This window comes from Oratosquilla oratoria, chromosome 12 (genome assembly GCF_046742065.1).
Source record: "Oratosquilla oratoria isolate Oo_2021 chromosome 12, ASM4674206v1, whole genome shotgun sequence".
NCBI lineage: Eukaryota > Metazoa > Arthropoda > Malacostraca > Stomatopoda > Squillidae > Oratosquilla > Oratosquilla oratoria.
Window position 1 is genome coordinate 1,181,374 of NC_134788.1, and position 15,579 is coordinate 1,196,952.

General features: G+C 61.8%; 2 protein-coding genes across 11 annotated transcripts in view; one reads left to right on the top strand and one right to left on the bottom strand.

The window, feature by feature from the left end:
- Nucleotides 1–15,579, top strand: part of LOC143030887 (uncharacterized) — a 485,211-nt gene that overhangs the window by 311,982 nt on the left and 157,650 nt on the right. The window lies entirely within an intron of this gene.
- Nucleotides 1–15,579, bottom strand: part of LOC143030886 (uncharacterized) — a 241,205-nt gene that overhangs the window by 11,386 nt on the left and 214,240 nt on the right. For all 8 annotated transcript variants that reach the window (XM_076194120.1, XM_076194119.1, XM_076194118.1 and 5 more), the window contains one exon: nt 24–1,114. In XM_076194120.1, coding sequence (XP_076050235.1) covers nt 24–1,114 — 1,091 coding nt within the window. The remainder of the gene's footprint in view (nt 1–23; nt 1,115–15,579) is intronic.

Below are 15,579 nucleotides of genomic sequence, written 5' to 3' on the forward strand. Positions count from 1 at the left end.
GTGTAGAAAAAGGTACGACTCACCTGACCTCCAATCCAGTTTCTTGTATGGTACAGTACACTTCGGAAGACTGCCTTTCGTTACCGCTGGCTCCTGAGACTGGGGTCACTGTTGCGGTAGGTGCCCCATGCCAGCCAAAGAGTGGTTCCTTGGTAAAACCCTGATTTCTCTGAGGATGATTCAAGTGTCTGCCTGGTCCCTTCTTCCCTTTGAAGTTGTACCTGCCTTTGGTTGTCTTTGGTGAGGCCTTCTGGCACGGGGATGTGGATCGCACTCGAGAGGAGCAGGTCTCCGATGGTGGGGAGACACCAGGTGGATGGGACGGTTGGACGACAAGTCCCTGGGATGGTTCTTGTGCACACTGCTGGGCCAACACTCCGCTTGGCCGAGACGGCAACGAGCACAGTCGGGACCGAGGTTCACAGGAATGGACTGAAGACAACGGTGCGAGCTGCTGAGTCGGTGACACGCAAGGATGAGGCAGTGAAACAAGTGGCGGTGGTGGGGACACGTACGGTTGGTGTGACGTGAGAGGAGCTTGAAATCGGGGTGACGCACAAATTTGGAATGATGATGCATACCCTTGGGACGAAGGCACGTGTAGCAGAGGTGGCAGGGGGCACAGGTGCGAGGGTGATCCGACGGGGTTGGGTAGAGGGGGGCAAGGCTGACCTGTCGTAATATACCCCTGGTGTGTCGGCATGCACGGCTGTGGAGAGGACCCAGAGGGACGAGGGTGTACTGTGGAGGGCTGGGATGAAGCCTGTGGCTGTACTCCATCCTCCTCCTCCTCCTCCTCCTGGAGCAGCACGATATCCGGAGAAGAAACAGTACTCCCATCCCTCATAGTTGGCTCTTCGTATGCCACACGACTCTCTGTAACAGAACAATCGTCTACTGCAGCCGTCTGTCCGCTACGATCCGGGAGATTCGTGTCCAAAGGTGGCGGCTCCTCATGTTGCGGTTCCTCTCCTTCCAACAGGTCCTCTTCTGACTGGGTAGGTTCCTCCCAGCCTGAGTACAAGTCCATCACCAGGGACTCTGGCGAAGGAGGACCGCCGCTCTGCCCGTCCCCGTGGTCGTCCGATGGAGGTTGGAAGGTCAAGGTGTCCACCTGAGGGAGATTTTAGATATTGCCAATAGGTCTCTATATACCAGGGGTGGCCAAACCGTGGCTCTTTGACCTTTAATATGCTGCTCATGGAAATATGATGGCTGATTTTTTTTTATCACAGTTAACGTAAAAGGTACATTCAAACACATACTAAAGGCTTTTTCCCCCTCACAAGGGAGGTAGCCAAAATACAAAGGCATAGAAACCACTCCCGCCTATTCCATCCCCACATACTCCACTCCCATCCACCCCACCTCCCTCCCTCCCTCTTATCTTGGCTCCTCCTGGATGACGAGTCATCCCTCACATCTCTTGTGTACTGTAAGGTCTCCATTTACCACCAAGGGCCACTTGCCACATTCTGTTGACTCCAAACAGTTCTTGGAGTTCTCCGCCCCAGCCCCAATCCCACAGAACCCGAAATGGAGAGGAACCTGTACATTCAAACTCCAAACTGTTCTTGGAGCCTCCAAACCGTTCTTGGAGTCTCTGCCCCAGCCCCCATCCCACAGAACCTGAAATGGAAAGGAACCTGGACATGCAAACTCCAAACCGTTCTTGGAGTCTCCGCCCCAGCCCCAATCCCACCCCCACACAACCTGAAATGGAGAGGAACCTCCGCGTGCACAATAGGCAGTGCAGGGCTCCTCCAAAGTGCCGTCAATAAATACCTGGAGAGAGAGAGAGAAAGAGAAGGTCATTTTTCCTTTCTTAGCTCAGGAAAGCTCTTTTGAAACATTTTGAAGTGAAAGGGGGGAGGAGGGAGGGAGGGGGGAGAGAGGGAGGGGGAGAGGAGGGGAGGGAGGGGGAGAGGAGGGGAGGGAGGGGGAGAGGAGGGGAGGGAGGGGGAGGAGGAGAGGAAGGGAGGGGGAGAGTGAGGGGATGGGGTAAAGGAAGGGGATGGGGAGGTGGAGGGGGTGAGGATGGGGAGGTGGAGGGGGTGGGGATGGGGGAGGTGGAGGGGGTGGGGATGGGGGAGGTGGAGGGGGTGGGGATGGGGGAGGTGGAGGGGGTGAGGATGGGGAGGTGGAGGGGGTGAGGATGGGGAGGTGGAGGGGGTGAGGATGGGGAGGTGGAGGGGGTGGGGGAGAGGAAGGGGGTAAGGGAAGAGGATGGGGGAGAGGGAGGGGGTAGGGGGCGAGGGAGAAGGTGGGGGAGAGGTAGGGGGAGAGGGAGGGGGTAGGGGGAAAGGGAGGGGGTGGGGGAGAGGGAGGGGGTGGGGGAGAGGGGGGTAGGGGGAAAGGGAGGGGGTGGGGGAGAGGGGGGGTGGGGGAGAGGGAGGGGTGGGGAGACCGGGAGGGATGGGGAGCGGGAGGGAGAGGGAGAGAGGAGGGAGAGAGGAGAGAGGGGAGAGAGAAGAGGGGGAGAGAGGACAGAGGGGAGAGGAGAGGGGGAGAGAGAAGGGGAGAGGGGAGAAGGGAGAGAGAGGGGGACACAAGAGAGAAGGGAGAGAGAGGGGGAGAAAAGAGGTAGAAGAGAGAAGAGAGATGAGAGGAGAGGGGGAGAGAGGGAGAGAGGGAAAGAAGAGAGGGGGAGAGGGAAAGAGGAGAGGGGGAGAGGGGTGAGGGATAGAGGAGAGAGGGGGAGAGGGGTAAGGGATAGAGGAGAGAGGGGGAGAGGAAAGAGAAGGGGAGAGATGGAAAGAGGAGAGGGGAAGAGGGGGAGAGGAGAGGGGAAGAGGGGGAGAGGAGAGAGGGGAGAAAAGAGAAGGGGGAAAGGGGGAGAGGAGAGAGGGGAAGAGGGGGAGAGGAGAGAGGGGAGAAAAGAGAAGGGGGAAAGGGGGAGAGGAGAGAGGGGGAGAGGAGGAAAAGAGGGAAGAGAGAGGGGGGAAAGGAGAGAGGAGAAAGAGGAGAGGGGGAGAGAGGAGAGAGAGGGGGAGAGAAGGGAGAGAGGAGAGAGAAAAGGGAGAGAGGGGGAAAGAGGAGAGAGAGAAGGTAGAAAGGAGCGAGAGGGGGAGAAAGAGGAGGGGGAAGAGAAAGGAGAGAGAAGAGGGGGAAGGGAAAGGAGAGAGAAGAGGGGGAAGGGAAAGGAGAGAGAAGAGGGGGAAGGGAAAGGAGAGAGAAGAGGGGGAGAGAGGAGAGAAGAGGGGGACCGGGGGAGAGAGGGGGAAAGAGAGAGGGAGAGAGGAGAGGGGAAAAAAGAATGGAGAGAGGAGCAGGAGGGGGAGAGAGGAGAGAGAAAAGGGGAAGAGGAGAGGGGGAGAGGAGAGAGAGGGAGATAGGGGGTGAGGAGAGGAGAGGGGCAGAGAAGAGGAAGGATAGAGGGGGAGGGGAGGGGAGAGGAGGGAGAGAGGGGGAGGGAAGAAGAGGGAGAAAGGGGGAGGGGAGAAGAGGGAGAAAGGGGGAGGGGAGAAGAGGGAGAAAGGGGGAGGGGAGAGAGAGAGGGGGAGGGGAGAGGAGGGACAGAGGGGGAAGAGAAAGGAGAGAGAAGAGGGGGGAGAGAAGAGAAGAGGGGTGAGAGGGGGAGAGGAGAGGAGGGAGAGAGGGGGAGGGGAGAGGAGGGAGAGAGGGGGAGGGGAGAGGAGGGAGGGAGGGGAAGGGGAGAGGAGGGAAAGAGGGGGAAGGGAGGAGGGAGAGAGGGGGAGGGGAGAGGATGGAGAGAGGGGGAGGGAAGAGGAGGGGAGAGGAGGGAGGGAGGGGAAGGGGAGAGGAGGGAAAGAGGGGTAAGGGAGGAGGGAGAGAGGGGGAGGGGAGAGGATGGAGAGAGGGGGAGGGGAGAGGAGGGAGAGAGGGGGAGGGGAGAGGATGGAGAGAGGGGGAGGGGAGAGGAGAGAGGGGGAGGGGAGAGGAGGGAGAGAGGGGGAGGGGAGAGGAGGGAGAGAGGGGGAGGGGAGAGGAAGGAGGGAGAGAGGGGGAGGGGAGAGGAGGGAGAGAGGGGGAGGGGAGAGAGGAGAGAGGGGGAGGGGAGAGAGGAGAGAGGGGGAGGGGAGAGGAGGGAGATAAGGGGAGGGGAGAGGAGGGAGAGAGGGGGAGGGGAGAGGAGGGAGAGAGGGGGAGGGGAGAGGAGGGAGAGAGGGGGAGGGGAGAGGACGGGGAGGGGTGACGAGGGGGAGGGGAAAGGAGGGAGAGAGGGGGAGGGGAGAGGAGGGAGAAGGGGAGGGGAGAGGAGGGAGAGAGGGGGAGGGGAGAGGAGGGAGAGAGGGGGAGGGGAAAGGGAGAGAGGGGGAGGGGAGAGGTGGGAGAGAGGGGGAGGGGAGAGGAGAGAGAGGGGGAGTGGAGAGGAGGGAGAGGGGGAGGGGAGAGGAGGGAGAGAGGGGGAGGGGAAAGGGGGAGGGGAGAGGAGGGAGAAAGGGGGAGGGGAGAGGAGGGAGAAAGGGGGAGGGGAGAGGAGGGAGAAAGGGGGAGGGGAGAGGAGGGAGAAAGGGGGAGGGGAGAGGAGAGGGGGAGAGAGGAGAGAGGGGAGAAAGAGGGAGAGGGGATAGGAGGGAGGGAGGGGAGGGGAGAGGAGGGAGAGAGGGGAGAGGAGGGAGGGAGGGGAGTGCAGAGGAGGGAGTGGAGGGGAGAGGAGGGAGAGAGGGGAGAGGAGGGAGAGAGGGGAGAGAGGGGGAGGGTAGAGGAAGGAGGGAGAGAGGGGGAGAGGAGAGGAAGGAGAGAGGGGGAGAGGAGAGGAAGGAGAGAGGGGGAGGGGAGAGGAGGGAGAGAAGGGGAGGGGAGAGGAGGGAGAGAAGGGGAGGGGAGAGGAGGGAGAGAGGGGGAGGGGAGAGGACGGGGAGGGGTAACGAGGGAGAGGACGGGGAGGGGTAACGAGGGAGAGGACGGGGAGGGGTAACGAGGGAGAGGACGGGGAGGGGTAACGAGGGAGAGGGGGAGGGGAAAGGAGGGAGAGAGGGGGAGGGGAGAGGAGGGAGAGAGGGGGAGGGGAGAGGAGGGAGAGAGGGGGAGGGGAGAGGAGGGAGAAAGGGGGAGGGGAGAGGGAGAGAGGGAGAGGGGTGGGGGAGAAGAGGGAGAAAGGGGGAGGGGAGAGGAGGGAGAAAGGGGGAGGGGAGAAAGGGGGAGGGGAGAGGAGGGAGAGAGGGGGAGAGGAGAGGGTGAAAGAGGGGGAGAGAGGGGAGAAAGAGGGAGAGGGGGAGGGGATAGGAGGGAGGGAGGGGATAGGAGGGAGGGAGGGGAGAGGAGGGAGAGGAGGGAGAGAGGGGGAGGAGAGAGGAAGGAGAGAGAGGGAGTGGGGGAGGGGAGATGAGAGAAATGAGAGAAGGGGAGAAAGGAGAGGGGAGAGAGAGGAGGGAGAGGGGGGAGAGAGGAGGGAGAGGGGGGAGAGGAGAGGAAGGGAGAGGGGGAGAAAGAGGAGGGAGAGGGGGAGGGAGAGGGGGAGAAAGACGAGGAGAAAGAGGAGGGAGAGAGGGGGAGGGGAGAGGGAGGGGGAGAGAGGGAAAGAGGAGAGTGGGGAGAGTCAGGGAATGAGGAGAGTGGGGAGAGACAGGGAGAGAGGAGAGAGAGGAGAGAGGAGAGGGGGAGAGAGGAGAAGGGGAGAGAAGAGGGAGGGAGAGGACAGACAGAGGGGAGAGGAGATATAATGGGAGAAGAGGAGAGGGGGAGAGAGATGGGGGAATAAGGAGAGGGGGAGAGAAAAGAGAGACGGAGGAGAGAGAAGGGAGAGATAGGGGGAGAAAAGAGAGAAGGGGAGAGAGGGGGAGAAAAGAGAGGTGGGAGAGAGAAGAGAGAGGAGAGGGGGAGAAGAGAGATGGAAAGAAGAGAGGGGGAGAGGGAGAGGGAGAGAGGGGAGAGGACGGGGAGGGGTAACGAGGGAGAGGGGGAGGGGAAAGGAGGGAGAGAGGGGGAGGGGAAAGGAGGGAGAAGGGGAGGGGAGAGGAGGGAGAGAGGGGGAGGGGAGAGGAGGGAGAAAGGGTGAGGGGAGAGGAGGGAGATAGGGTGAGGGGAGAGGAGGGAGAAAGGGGGAGGGGAGAGGAGGGAGAGAGGGGGAGGGGAAAGGAGGGAGAGGGGGGGGGAGGGGGAGAGGAGGGAGAGAGGGGGAGGGGAGAGGAGGGAGAGAGGGGGAGGGGAGAGGAGGGAGAAAGGGGGAGGGGAGAGGAGGGAGAAAGGAGGGGGGGGGAAAGGAGGGAGAAAGGGGGAGGGAGAGAGGAGGGAGGGGAAAAGGGGGAGGGAGAGGAGGGGGAAAGGGGGAGGGAGAAGGAGGGAGAAAGGGGGGGGGAGAGGAGGGAGAAAGGGGAGAGGGAGGGGGAGAGGAGGGAGAGGAGGGAGGAGGGGAGAGGAGGGAGAAGGAGGAGGGGAGAGGAGGGAGAAGGAGGAGGGGAGAGGAGGGAGAAGGAGGAGGGGAGAGGAGGGAGAAGGAGGAGGGGAGAGGAGGGAGAAGGAGGAGGGGAGAGGAGGGAGAAGGAGGGGAGAGAGGAGGGAGAAAGGAGGGGAGAGGAGGGAGAAAGGGGGAGGGGAGGGAGAGGAGGGGAGAAAGGGGGAGGGAGAGGAGGGGGAGAAAGGGGGAGGGGAGAGGAGGGAGAAAGGGGGGAGGGGAGAGGAGGGAGAAAGGGGGAGGGGAGAGGAGGGAGAAAGAGGGAGGGAGGAGAGGAGGGAGAAAAGGGGAGGGGAGTGGAGGGAGGAAAGGGGGAGGAGGGGAGGAGAGGGGAGAGAGGGGAGAGAGGGGAGGAAGAGGGAGAAGGATGGGAGAGGGAGGAGAGGGGAGAAAGAGGGAGAGGGGATAGGAGGGAGGGAGGGGCGGGGAGAGGAGGGAGAGAGGGGAGAGGAGGGAGAGAGGGGAGAGGAGGGAGAGAGGGGAGAGGAGGGAGAGAGGGGAGAGGAGGGGGAGGGGGAGGGAGAGAGGGGAGGGGAGAGGAAGGAGAGAGGGGGAGGGGAGAGGAGGGAGAGAAGGGGAGGGGAGGGGAGAGGAGGGAGAGAAGGGGAGGGGAGAGGAGGGAGAGAGGGGGAGGGGAGGGGAGAGGAGGGAGAGAGGGGGAGGGGAGAGGAGGGAGAGAGGGGGAGGGGAGAGGAGGGAGAGAGGGGGAGGGGAGAGGAGGGAGAGAGGGGGAGGGGAGAGAGGGGGAGGGGAGAGGAGGGAGAGAGGGGGAGGGGAGAGGAGGGAGAGAGGGGGAGGGGAGAGGAGGGAGAGAACGGGGAGGGGTAACGAGGGAGAGGACGGGGAGGGGTAACGAGGGAGAGGACGGGGAGGGGTAACGAGGGAGAGGACGGGGAGGGGTAACGAGGGAGAGGACGGGGAGGGGTAACGAGGGAGAGGACGGGGAGGGGTAACGAGGGAGAGGACGGGGAGGGGTAACGAGGGGAGAGAGGGGGAGGGGTGGAGAGGAGCCGGGAGAGAGGGGGAGGGGAGTGGAGAGGAGGGAGAGAGGGGGAGGGGAGCGGAGGGAGAGAAGGGGGAGGGGAGAGGAGGGAGAGAGGGGGAGGGGAGAGGAGGGAGAAAGGGGGGAGGGGAGAGGAGGGAGAAAAGGGGAGGGGAGAGGAGGGAGAAAGGGGGAGGGGAGAAAGGGGGAGGGGAGAGGAGGGAGAGAGGGGGAGAGGAGAGCGTGAAAAAGGAGGAGAGAGGGGAGAAAGAGGGAGAGGGGGAGGGGATAGGAGGGAGAGAGGGGGAGAGGAAGGAGAGAGAGGGAGTGGGGGAGGGGAAAGGAGAGAAATGAGAGAAGGGGAGAAAGGAGAGGGGGAGAAGGGAGAGGAGGGGAGAGAGGGGGAGGGGAGAGGAGAGAAATGAGAGAAGGGGAGAAGGGAGAGAGGGGGAGAATGAGGAGGGAGAGGGGGAGAAAGAGGAGGAGAAAGAGGAGGGAGAGAGGGGGAGGGGAGAGGATGGGGGAGAGAGGGAAAGAGGAGAGTGGGGAGAGACAGGGAAAGAGGAGAGTGGGGAGAGACAGGGAAAGAGGAGAGTGGGGAGAGACAGGGAGAGAGGAGAGTGGGGAGAGACAGGGAGAGAGGAGAGGGGGAGAGAGAAGAGGGTGAGAGAGGACAGACAGAGGGGAGAGGAGATATAATGGGAGAGAGGAGAGGGGGAGAGTGAAGATGGGGGAATAAGGAGAGGGGGAGAAAAAGAGAGACGGAGGAGAGAGAAGGGAGAGATAGGGGGAGAAATGAGAGAAGGTTAGAGAGGGGGAGAAAAGAGAGGTGAGAGAAGAGAGAGGAGAGGGAGAGAGGAGAGGGAGAGAGGAGAGGGAGAGAGGAGAGGGAGAGAGGAGAGGGAGAGAGGAGAGAGAGGAGAGAGAGGGAAAGAAGAGAGGGGGAGAGGGAAAGAGGAAAGGGGGAGAGGGAAAGAGGGGGGGAGAGGGAAAGAGGGGAGGGGTGAGGGATAGAGGAGAGAGGGGGAGAAGAGATGGAAAGAGGAGAGAGAGGGGAAGAGGAGAGAGAGAGGGGAAGAGGAGAGAGAGAGGGGGAGAGGAGAGAGGGGAGAAAAGAGAAGGGAGAAAGGGGGAGAGGAGGAAAAGAGGGAGGAGAGAGGATAGGTGGGAGAGAGAGGAGAGAGGGGGAGAGAGAAGGGAGAGAAGGGAGAGGAGAGAGAAAAGGGAGAGAGGAGAGAGAGGGGGAAAGAGGAGAGAAAGGTAGAAAGGAGCAAGAGGGGGAGAGAAGAGAGAGAAGGGAAAGAGAGGGAGAAGGAGGGAGAGAGGGGGAGGGGAGAGGAGAGAGAGAGAGGGGGAAGAGAAAGGAGAGAGAAGAGGGGGAAGGGAAAGGAGAGAGAAGAGGGGGAAGGGAAAGGAGAGAAGGGGGGAGAGAGGAGAGAGAGAAGGGGAAGAGGAGAGAGAGATAGGGGGTGAGGAAAGGAGGGAGAGAGGGGGAGGGGAGAGGAGGGACAGAGGGGGAGGGGAGAGGATAGAGAGGGGGAAGGGAGAGGAGGGAGAAAGGGGGAGGGGAGAGGAGGGAGAGGGGGAGTGGAAAGGAGGGGGAGAGGGGGAGTGGAAAGGAGGGAGAGAGTGGGGAGGGGAGATGAGGGAGAGAGAGGGAGGGGAGAAGGGGGAAACAGGGGGAGGGGAGAGGAGGGAGAATCAGACAAGAAACAATGGTCTCAAACTGTCCGGAAATAGATTCAATTTGGAAGTGGGTAGAAACAACTTTGCCAACTGTGGAATAAACTTCCTGCACAGGTAGTGCAATGTAGTTCAGTTCGGAGCTTTAAGAATCATTTAGATAAATACCTAAGTAAGATGCTGTAATGATTATAATTTATCTTATATTATTTGTTTTTGTTTTGTTATCTTTTGTCTCTGATTTTCATTTATTATTAGTTATATGTCAATTTGCAGGGTGCAGGGTGCAGGGTGCAGGGATGACCCGTCATCCAGGAGGTGCTCAGATGAGAGGGAGGGTAGGAGGGGTGTGGAGTGTATTCAGGGATGGAATGGGTGGGAGTGTTTTTATGCCTTTCCCTTTTTGGCTACCTCCCTTGTAAGGGGGAAAAAGCCTTGGTATATGTATGTATGTATATGTCAATTTATTATTATTGACTATTTACCTGTTTGTTTATTATCTAACTATACCTATGCATTTATTTATGTATTTTATTTGTTATTTACATTATTATAGTTTTTATTTATTATTTTATTATTAATATGATTTTTTTTCCGCATCCGACCTTGATCACAAGGTCTCCTGTCGGTATGCTCCGCCTTTGTAATCCTTTGTAAAGAGGGAGACAGGGGGAGGGGAGAGGTGGGAGAGAGGGGGAGGGGAGAGGAGGGAGAGAGGGGGAGGGGAGAGGAGGGAGAGAGGGGGAGGGGAGAGGAGGGAGAGAGGAGAGAAATGAGAGAAGGGGGCGAAAGGAGAGGGGGAGAAGGGAGAGATGGGGAGAGGGGGAGGGGAGAGGGGGAGACAGGGGTTGAGGAGAGGAGAGAGAGGGGGAGAGAAGGGAGAGGGGGAGAAAGAGGAGGGAGAGAGGGGAGGGGAAGAGGAGGGAGAGAGGGGAGGGAAAGAGGAGGGAGAGAGGGGAGGGGAAGAGGAGGGAGAGAGGGGAGGGGAGGAGGAAGAGAGGGGGAGGGAGAGAGGGGGGAGAGAGGGGAGAGAGGGGAGTGGGAGAGAGGAGAGAAATGGGAGAGAGGGGGGAGAGAGGGGAGTGGGAGAGAGGAGAGAAATAGGAGAAATGATGAGAAGGGGGAGGGGAGAGAGGGAGAGATGGGCGTGAGGGAGGAGAGAGGAGAGGGGGAGAGAGGGGGGGAGGGGAGAGGAGGGGAGAGGAGGGGGAGGGGAGGGGAGGGGAGAGGGGGAGGGGGAGAGGAGGTGGAGAGAGGGGGGGGGAGGGAGAGGATGAGGGAGAGAGGGGGAGGGGAGAGGAGGAAAGGAGGGGGGAGGGGAGAGGGGGAGAGAGGGGGAGGGGAGAGGAGGGAGAGAGGGGGAGGGGAGAGGAGGGAGAGAGGAGGGGGAGGGGAGAGGAGGGAGGGCGAGGGGCGAGGAGGGAGAGAGGGAGAGGAGGGAGAGAGGGGAGGGGAGAGGAGGGAGAGAGGGGGGAGGGGAGAGGAGAGAGGGGGAGGGGAGAGGAGAGAGGGGGAGGGGAGAGGAGAGAGGGGGAGGGAGAGAGGAGGGAGAGAGGAGGGAGAGAGGGGGAAGAGAAAGGAGAGAGAGAAGAGAAGAGGGGTGAGAGGGGGAGAGAGAAGAGAGAGAAAGGAGAGAGGAGAGAGAATGGGAAAAGGAGAGAGAGGGGGAGAGGAGAGGAGGGAGAGAGAGGGAGAGAAGGGGAGGGGAGAGGAGGGAGAGAGAGGGAAGGAAGAGGAGGGACAGAGGGGGAGGGAGAGAAGGGGAGGGGAGAGGATGGAGAGAGGGGGAGGGGAGAGGATGGAGAGAGGGGGAAGAGAAAGGAGGGAGAGAGGGGTAGGGGAGAGGATGGAGAGAGGGGGAGGGGAAAGGAGGGAGAGAGGGGGAAGGGAAAGGAGGGAGAGAGTGGGAGGGGAGAGGAGGGAGAGAGGGGGAGGGGAGGGGAGAGGAGGGAGAGAGGGGGAGGGGAGAGGAGGGAGAGAGGGGGAGGGGAGAGGAGGGAGAGAGGGGGAGGGGAGAGGAGGGAGAGAGGAGGAGGGGAGAGGAGGGAGAGAGGAGGAGGGGAGAGGAGGGAGAGAGGGGCGGGGAGAGGAGAGGAGGGAGAGAGGGGAGAGGAGGGAGAGAGGGGGAGAGAGGAGAGAGGGGAGAAAGAGGGAGAGGGGAGAGGAGGGAGGGAGGGGAGGGGAGAGGAGGGAGAGAGGGGAGGGGAGGGGAGAGGAGGGAGAGAGGGGAGGGGAGGGGAGAGGAGGGAGAGAGGGGAGGGGAGGGGAGAGGAAGGAGAGAGGGGGAGAGGAAGGAGAGAGGGGGAGGGGAGAGGAAGGAGAGAGGTGGGGAGGAGGGAGGGGAGAGGAGGGGAGATAAGGGGGAGGGGAGAGGAGGGAGAGGGGAGAGGAGGGAGGGAGAACGGGGAGGGGTAGCGAGGGAGAAGGACGGGGAGGGGTAACCGAGGGAGAGGGACGGGGGCGGGGTAACGAGGGAGAGGACGGGGAGGGGTGACGAGGGGGAGGGGAAAGGAGGGAGAGAGGGGGAGGGGAGAGGAGGGAGAGAGGGGGAGGGGAGGGGAGAGGAGGGAGAGAGGGGGAGGGGAGAGGAGAGGAGGGAGAGAGGGGGAGGGGAGAGGAGGGAGAGAGGGGGAGGGGAGAGGAGGGAGAGAGGGGGAGGGGAGAGGAGGGAGAGAGGGGGAGGGGAGAGGAGGGAGAGAGGGGGAGGGGAGAAAGGGGGAGGGGAGAGGAGGGAGAGAGTGGGAGGGGAGAGGAGAGGAGGGGAGAGGAGGGAGAAAGGGGGGAGGGAGAGAAAGGGGGAGGGGAGAGGGAGGGAGAAAGGGGGAGGGGAGAAAGGGGGGAGGGGAGATAGGGGGAGGTGGGAGAGGAGGAGAGGGTGAAAGAGAGGGAGAGAGGAGAGAGGGGAGAAAGAGGGAGAGAGGGGAGAGGAGGGAGGGAGGGGAGAGGGGGAGGGGAGAGGAGGGAGGGAGGGGAGAGAGGGGAGGGGAGAGGAGGGAGAGAGGGGGAGGGGAGAGGAAGGATAGAGGGGGAGTGGGGGAGGGGAGAGAGAAATGAGAGAAGGGGAGAAAGGAGAGGGGGAGAGGGGAGAGGAAGGAGAGAGGGGGAGGGGAGAGGAGAGAAATGAGAAAAGGGGGAGAAATGAGAGAAGGGGGAGAAAGGAGAGGGGGAGAAAGAGGAGGGAGAGGGGGAGAAAGAGGAGGGAGAGGGGGAGAAAGAGGAGGGAGAGGGGGAGAAAGAGGAGGGAGAGGGGGAGAAAGAGGAGGGAGAGAGGGGGAGAAAGAGGAGGGAGAGGGGGAGAAAGAGGAGGGAGAGAGGGGGAGAGGGAGGAGGGAGAGAGGGGGAGGGGAGAGGAGAGGCGGAGGGGAGAGGAGGGGGAGGGGAGAGGAGGGAGAGAGAGGGGAAAGAGGAGAGGTGGGGAGAGGACAGGGAACAGAGGAGAGTGGGGAGGACAGGGAAAGAGGAGAGTCGGGGAGAGACAGGGGAGAGAGGAGAGTGGGGGAGTAGGACAGGGAGAGAGGAGAGTGGGAGAGAGGAGGAGAGGGGGAGAGAGAAGAGGGTGAGAGAGGACAGACAGAGGGGAGAGGAGATATAATGGGAGAGAGGAGAGGGGGAGAGAGGATGGGGGAATAAGGAGAGGGGGAGGAGAAAAAGAGAGACGGAGGAGAGAGAAGGGAGAGATAGGGGGAGAAATGAGAGAAGGTTAGAGAGGGGGAGAAAAGAGAGGTGAGAGAAGAGAGAGGAGAGGGAGAGAGGAGAGGGAGAGAGGAGAGGGAGAGAGGAGAGAGATGGAAAGAAGAGAGGGGGAGAGGGAGAGGGGAGAGGACGGGGAGGGGTAACGAGGGAGAGGACGGGGAGGGGTAACGAGGGAGAGGGAGAGGGGGAGGGGAAAGGAGGGAGAGAAGGGGAGGGGAGAGGAGGGAGAGAGGGGGAGGGGAGAGGAGGGAGAGAAAGGGTGAGGGGAGAGGAGGGAGAAAGGGGGAGGGGGAGAGGAGGGAGAGAGGGGGAGGGAGAGAGGGGGAGGGGAGAGGAGGGAGAGGGGGGGAGGGGAGAGGAGGGAGAAAGGGGGAGGGGAGAGGAGGGGAAAGGAGGGAGAGGGGGAGGGGAGGGGGAGGGGAGAGGAGGGAGAAAGGGGGAGGGGAGAGGAGGGAGAAAGGGGGAGGGGAGAGGAGGGAGAAAGGGGGAGGGGAGAGGAGGGAGAAAGGGGGAGGGGAGAGGAGGGAGAAAGGGGGAGGGGAGAGGAGGGAGAAAGGGGGAGGGGAGAGGAGGGAGAAAGGGGGAGAGAGGAGGGAGAAAGGGGGAGAGAGGAGGGAGAAAGGGGGAGAGAGGAGGGAGAAAGGGGGAGGGGAGAGGAGAGGGGGAGAGAGGAGAGAGGGGAGAAAGAGGGAGAGGGGGAGGGGAGAGGAGGGAGGGAGGGGGAGAGGAAGGAGAGAGGGGGAGGGAGAGAGGGGAGGGAGAGAGGAGAGAGGGAGAGAGGGGAGGACGAGGGAGAGGGGGGGAGAGGAGGGAGAGAGGAGGGAGAGAGGGGGGAGAGGAGGGGAAAGGAGGGAGAGAGGGGGGAGAGGAGGGGGAGGGGAGAGGAGGGAGAGAGGGGGAGGGGAGAGGAGGGAGAGAGGGGGAGGGGAGAGGAGGGAGAGAGGGGGAGGGGAGAGGAGGGAGAGGGGGAGGGGAGAGGAGAGGAGGGAGAGAGGGGGAGGGGAGAGAGGGGGAGGGGAGAGAGGAAAGAGGGGGAGGGGAGAGGAGAGGAGGGAGATAAGGGGAGGGGAGAGGAGGGAGAGAGGGGGAGGGGAGAGGAGGGAGAGAGGGGGAGGGGAGAGGAGGGAGAGAACGGGGAGGGGTAACGAGGGAGAGGACGGGGAGGGGTAACGAGGGAGAGGACGGGGAGGGGTAACGAGGGAGAGGACGGGGAGGGGTAACGAGGGAGAGGACGGGGAGGGGTAACGAGGGAGAGGCCGGGGAGGGGATAGGAGGGAGAGAGGGGAAGGGGATAGGAGGGAAAGAGAGAGGGAGAGAGGGGGAGGGGAGAGGAGGGAGAGAGGGGGAGGGGAGAGGAGGGAGAGAGGGGGAGGGGAGAGGAGGGAGAAAGGGGGAGGGGAGAGGAGGGAGAAAGGGGGAGGGGAGAGGAGGGAGAAAGGGGGAGGGGAGAGGAGGGAGAGAGGGGGAGAGGAGAGGGTGAAAGAGGGGGAGAGAGGGGAGAAAGAGGGAGAGGGGGAGGGGATAGGAGGGAGGGGAGGGGAGAAGAGGGAGAGAGGGGGAGGGGATAGGAGGGAGGGAGAGGGGAGGGGAGAGGAGGGAGAGAGGGGGAGGGGAGAGGAAGGAGAGAGAGGGAGTGGGGGAGGGGAGAGGAGAGAAATGAGAGAAGGGGAGAAAGGAGAGGGGGAGAAGGGAGAGGAGGGGAGAGAGGGGGAGGGGAGAGGAGAGAAATGAGAGAAGGGGAGAAAGGAGAGGGGGAGAAGGGAGAGAGGGGGAGAAAGAGGAGGGAGAGGGGGAGAAAGAGGAGGGAGAGAGGGGGAGAAAGAGGAGGGAGAGGGGGAGAAAGAGGAGGGAGAGAGGGGGAGGGGAGAGGATGGGGGAGAGAGGGAAAGAGGAGAGTGGGGAGAGACAGGGAAAGAGGAGAGTGGGGAGAGACAGGGAAAGAGGAGAGTGGGGAGAGACAGGGAGAGAGGAGAGTGGGGAGAGACAGGGAGAGAGGAGAGGGGGAGAGAGAAGAGGGGGAGAGAGGACAGACAGAGGGGAGAGGAGATATAACGGGAGAAGAGGAGAGGGGGAGAGAGATGGGGGAATTCAATAAGGAGAGGGGGAGAGAAAAGAGACGGAGGAGAGAGAAGGGAGAGATAGGGGGAGAAAAGAGAGAAGGGGAGAGAAGGGGAGAAAAGAGAGGTGGGAGAGAGAAGAGAGAGGAGAGGGGGAGAAGAGAGGGAGAGAGGAGAGGGGGAGAGGAGAGGGAGAGAGGAGAGGGAGAGAGGAGAGGGAGAGAGGAGAGAGATGGAAAGAAGAGAGGGGGAGAGGGAAAGAGGAAAGGGGGAGAGGGAAAGAGGAGAGGGATGAGGGATAGAGGAGAGAGGGGGAGAAGAGATGGAAAGAGGAGAGAGAGGGGAAGAGGAGAGAGAGAGGGGAAGAGGAGAGAGAGAGGGGGAGAGTAGAGAGGGGAGAAAAGAGAAGGGAGAAAGGGGGAGAGGAGGAAAAGAGGGAGGAGAGAGGATAGGTGGGAGAGAGAGGAGAGAGGGGGGGAGAGAAGGGAGAGAAGGGAGAGGAGAGAGAAAAGGGAGAGAGGAGAGAGAGGGGGAAAGAGGAGAGAAATATAGAAAGGAGCAAGAGGGGGAGAGAAGAGAGAGAAGGGAAAGAGAGGGAGGAGGGAGAGACGGAGAAGGAGGGAGAGAGGGGGAGAGGGGGAGGGGAGAGGAGAGAGAGGGGGAAGAGAAAGGAGAGAGAAGAGGGGGAAGAGAAAGGAGAGAGAAGAGGGGGAAGGGAAAGGAGAGAGACGAGGGGGGAGTGGGGGAGAGAGGAGAGAGAGAAGGGGAAGAGGAGAGGGGGGAGAGGAGAGAGAGATAGGGGGTCA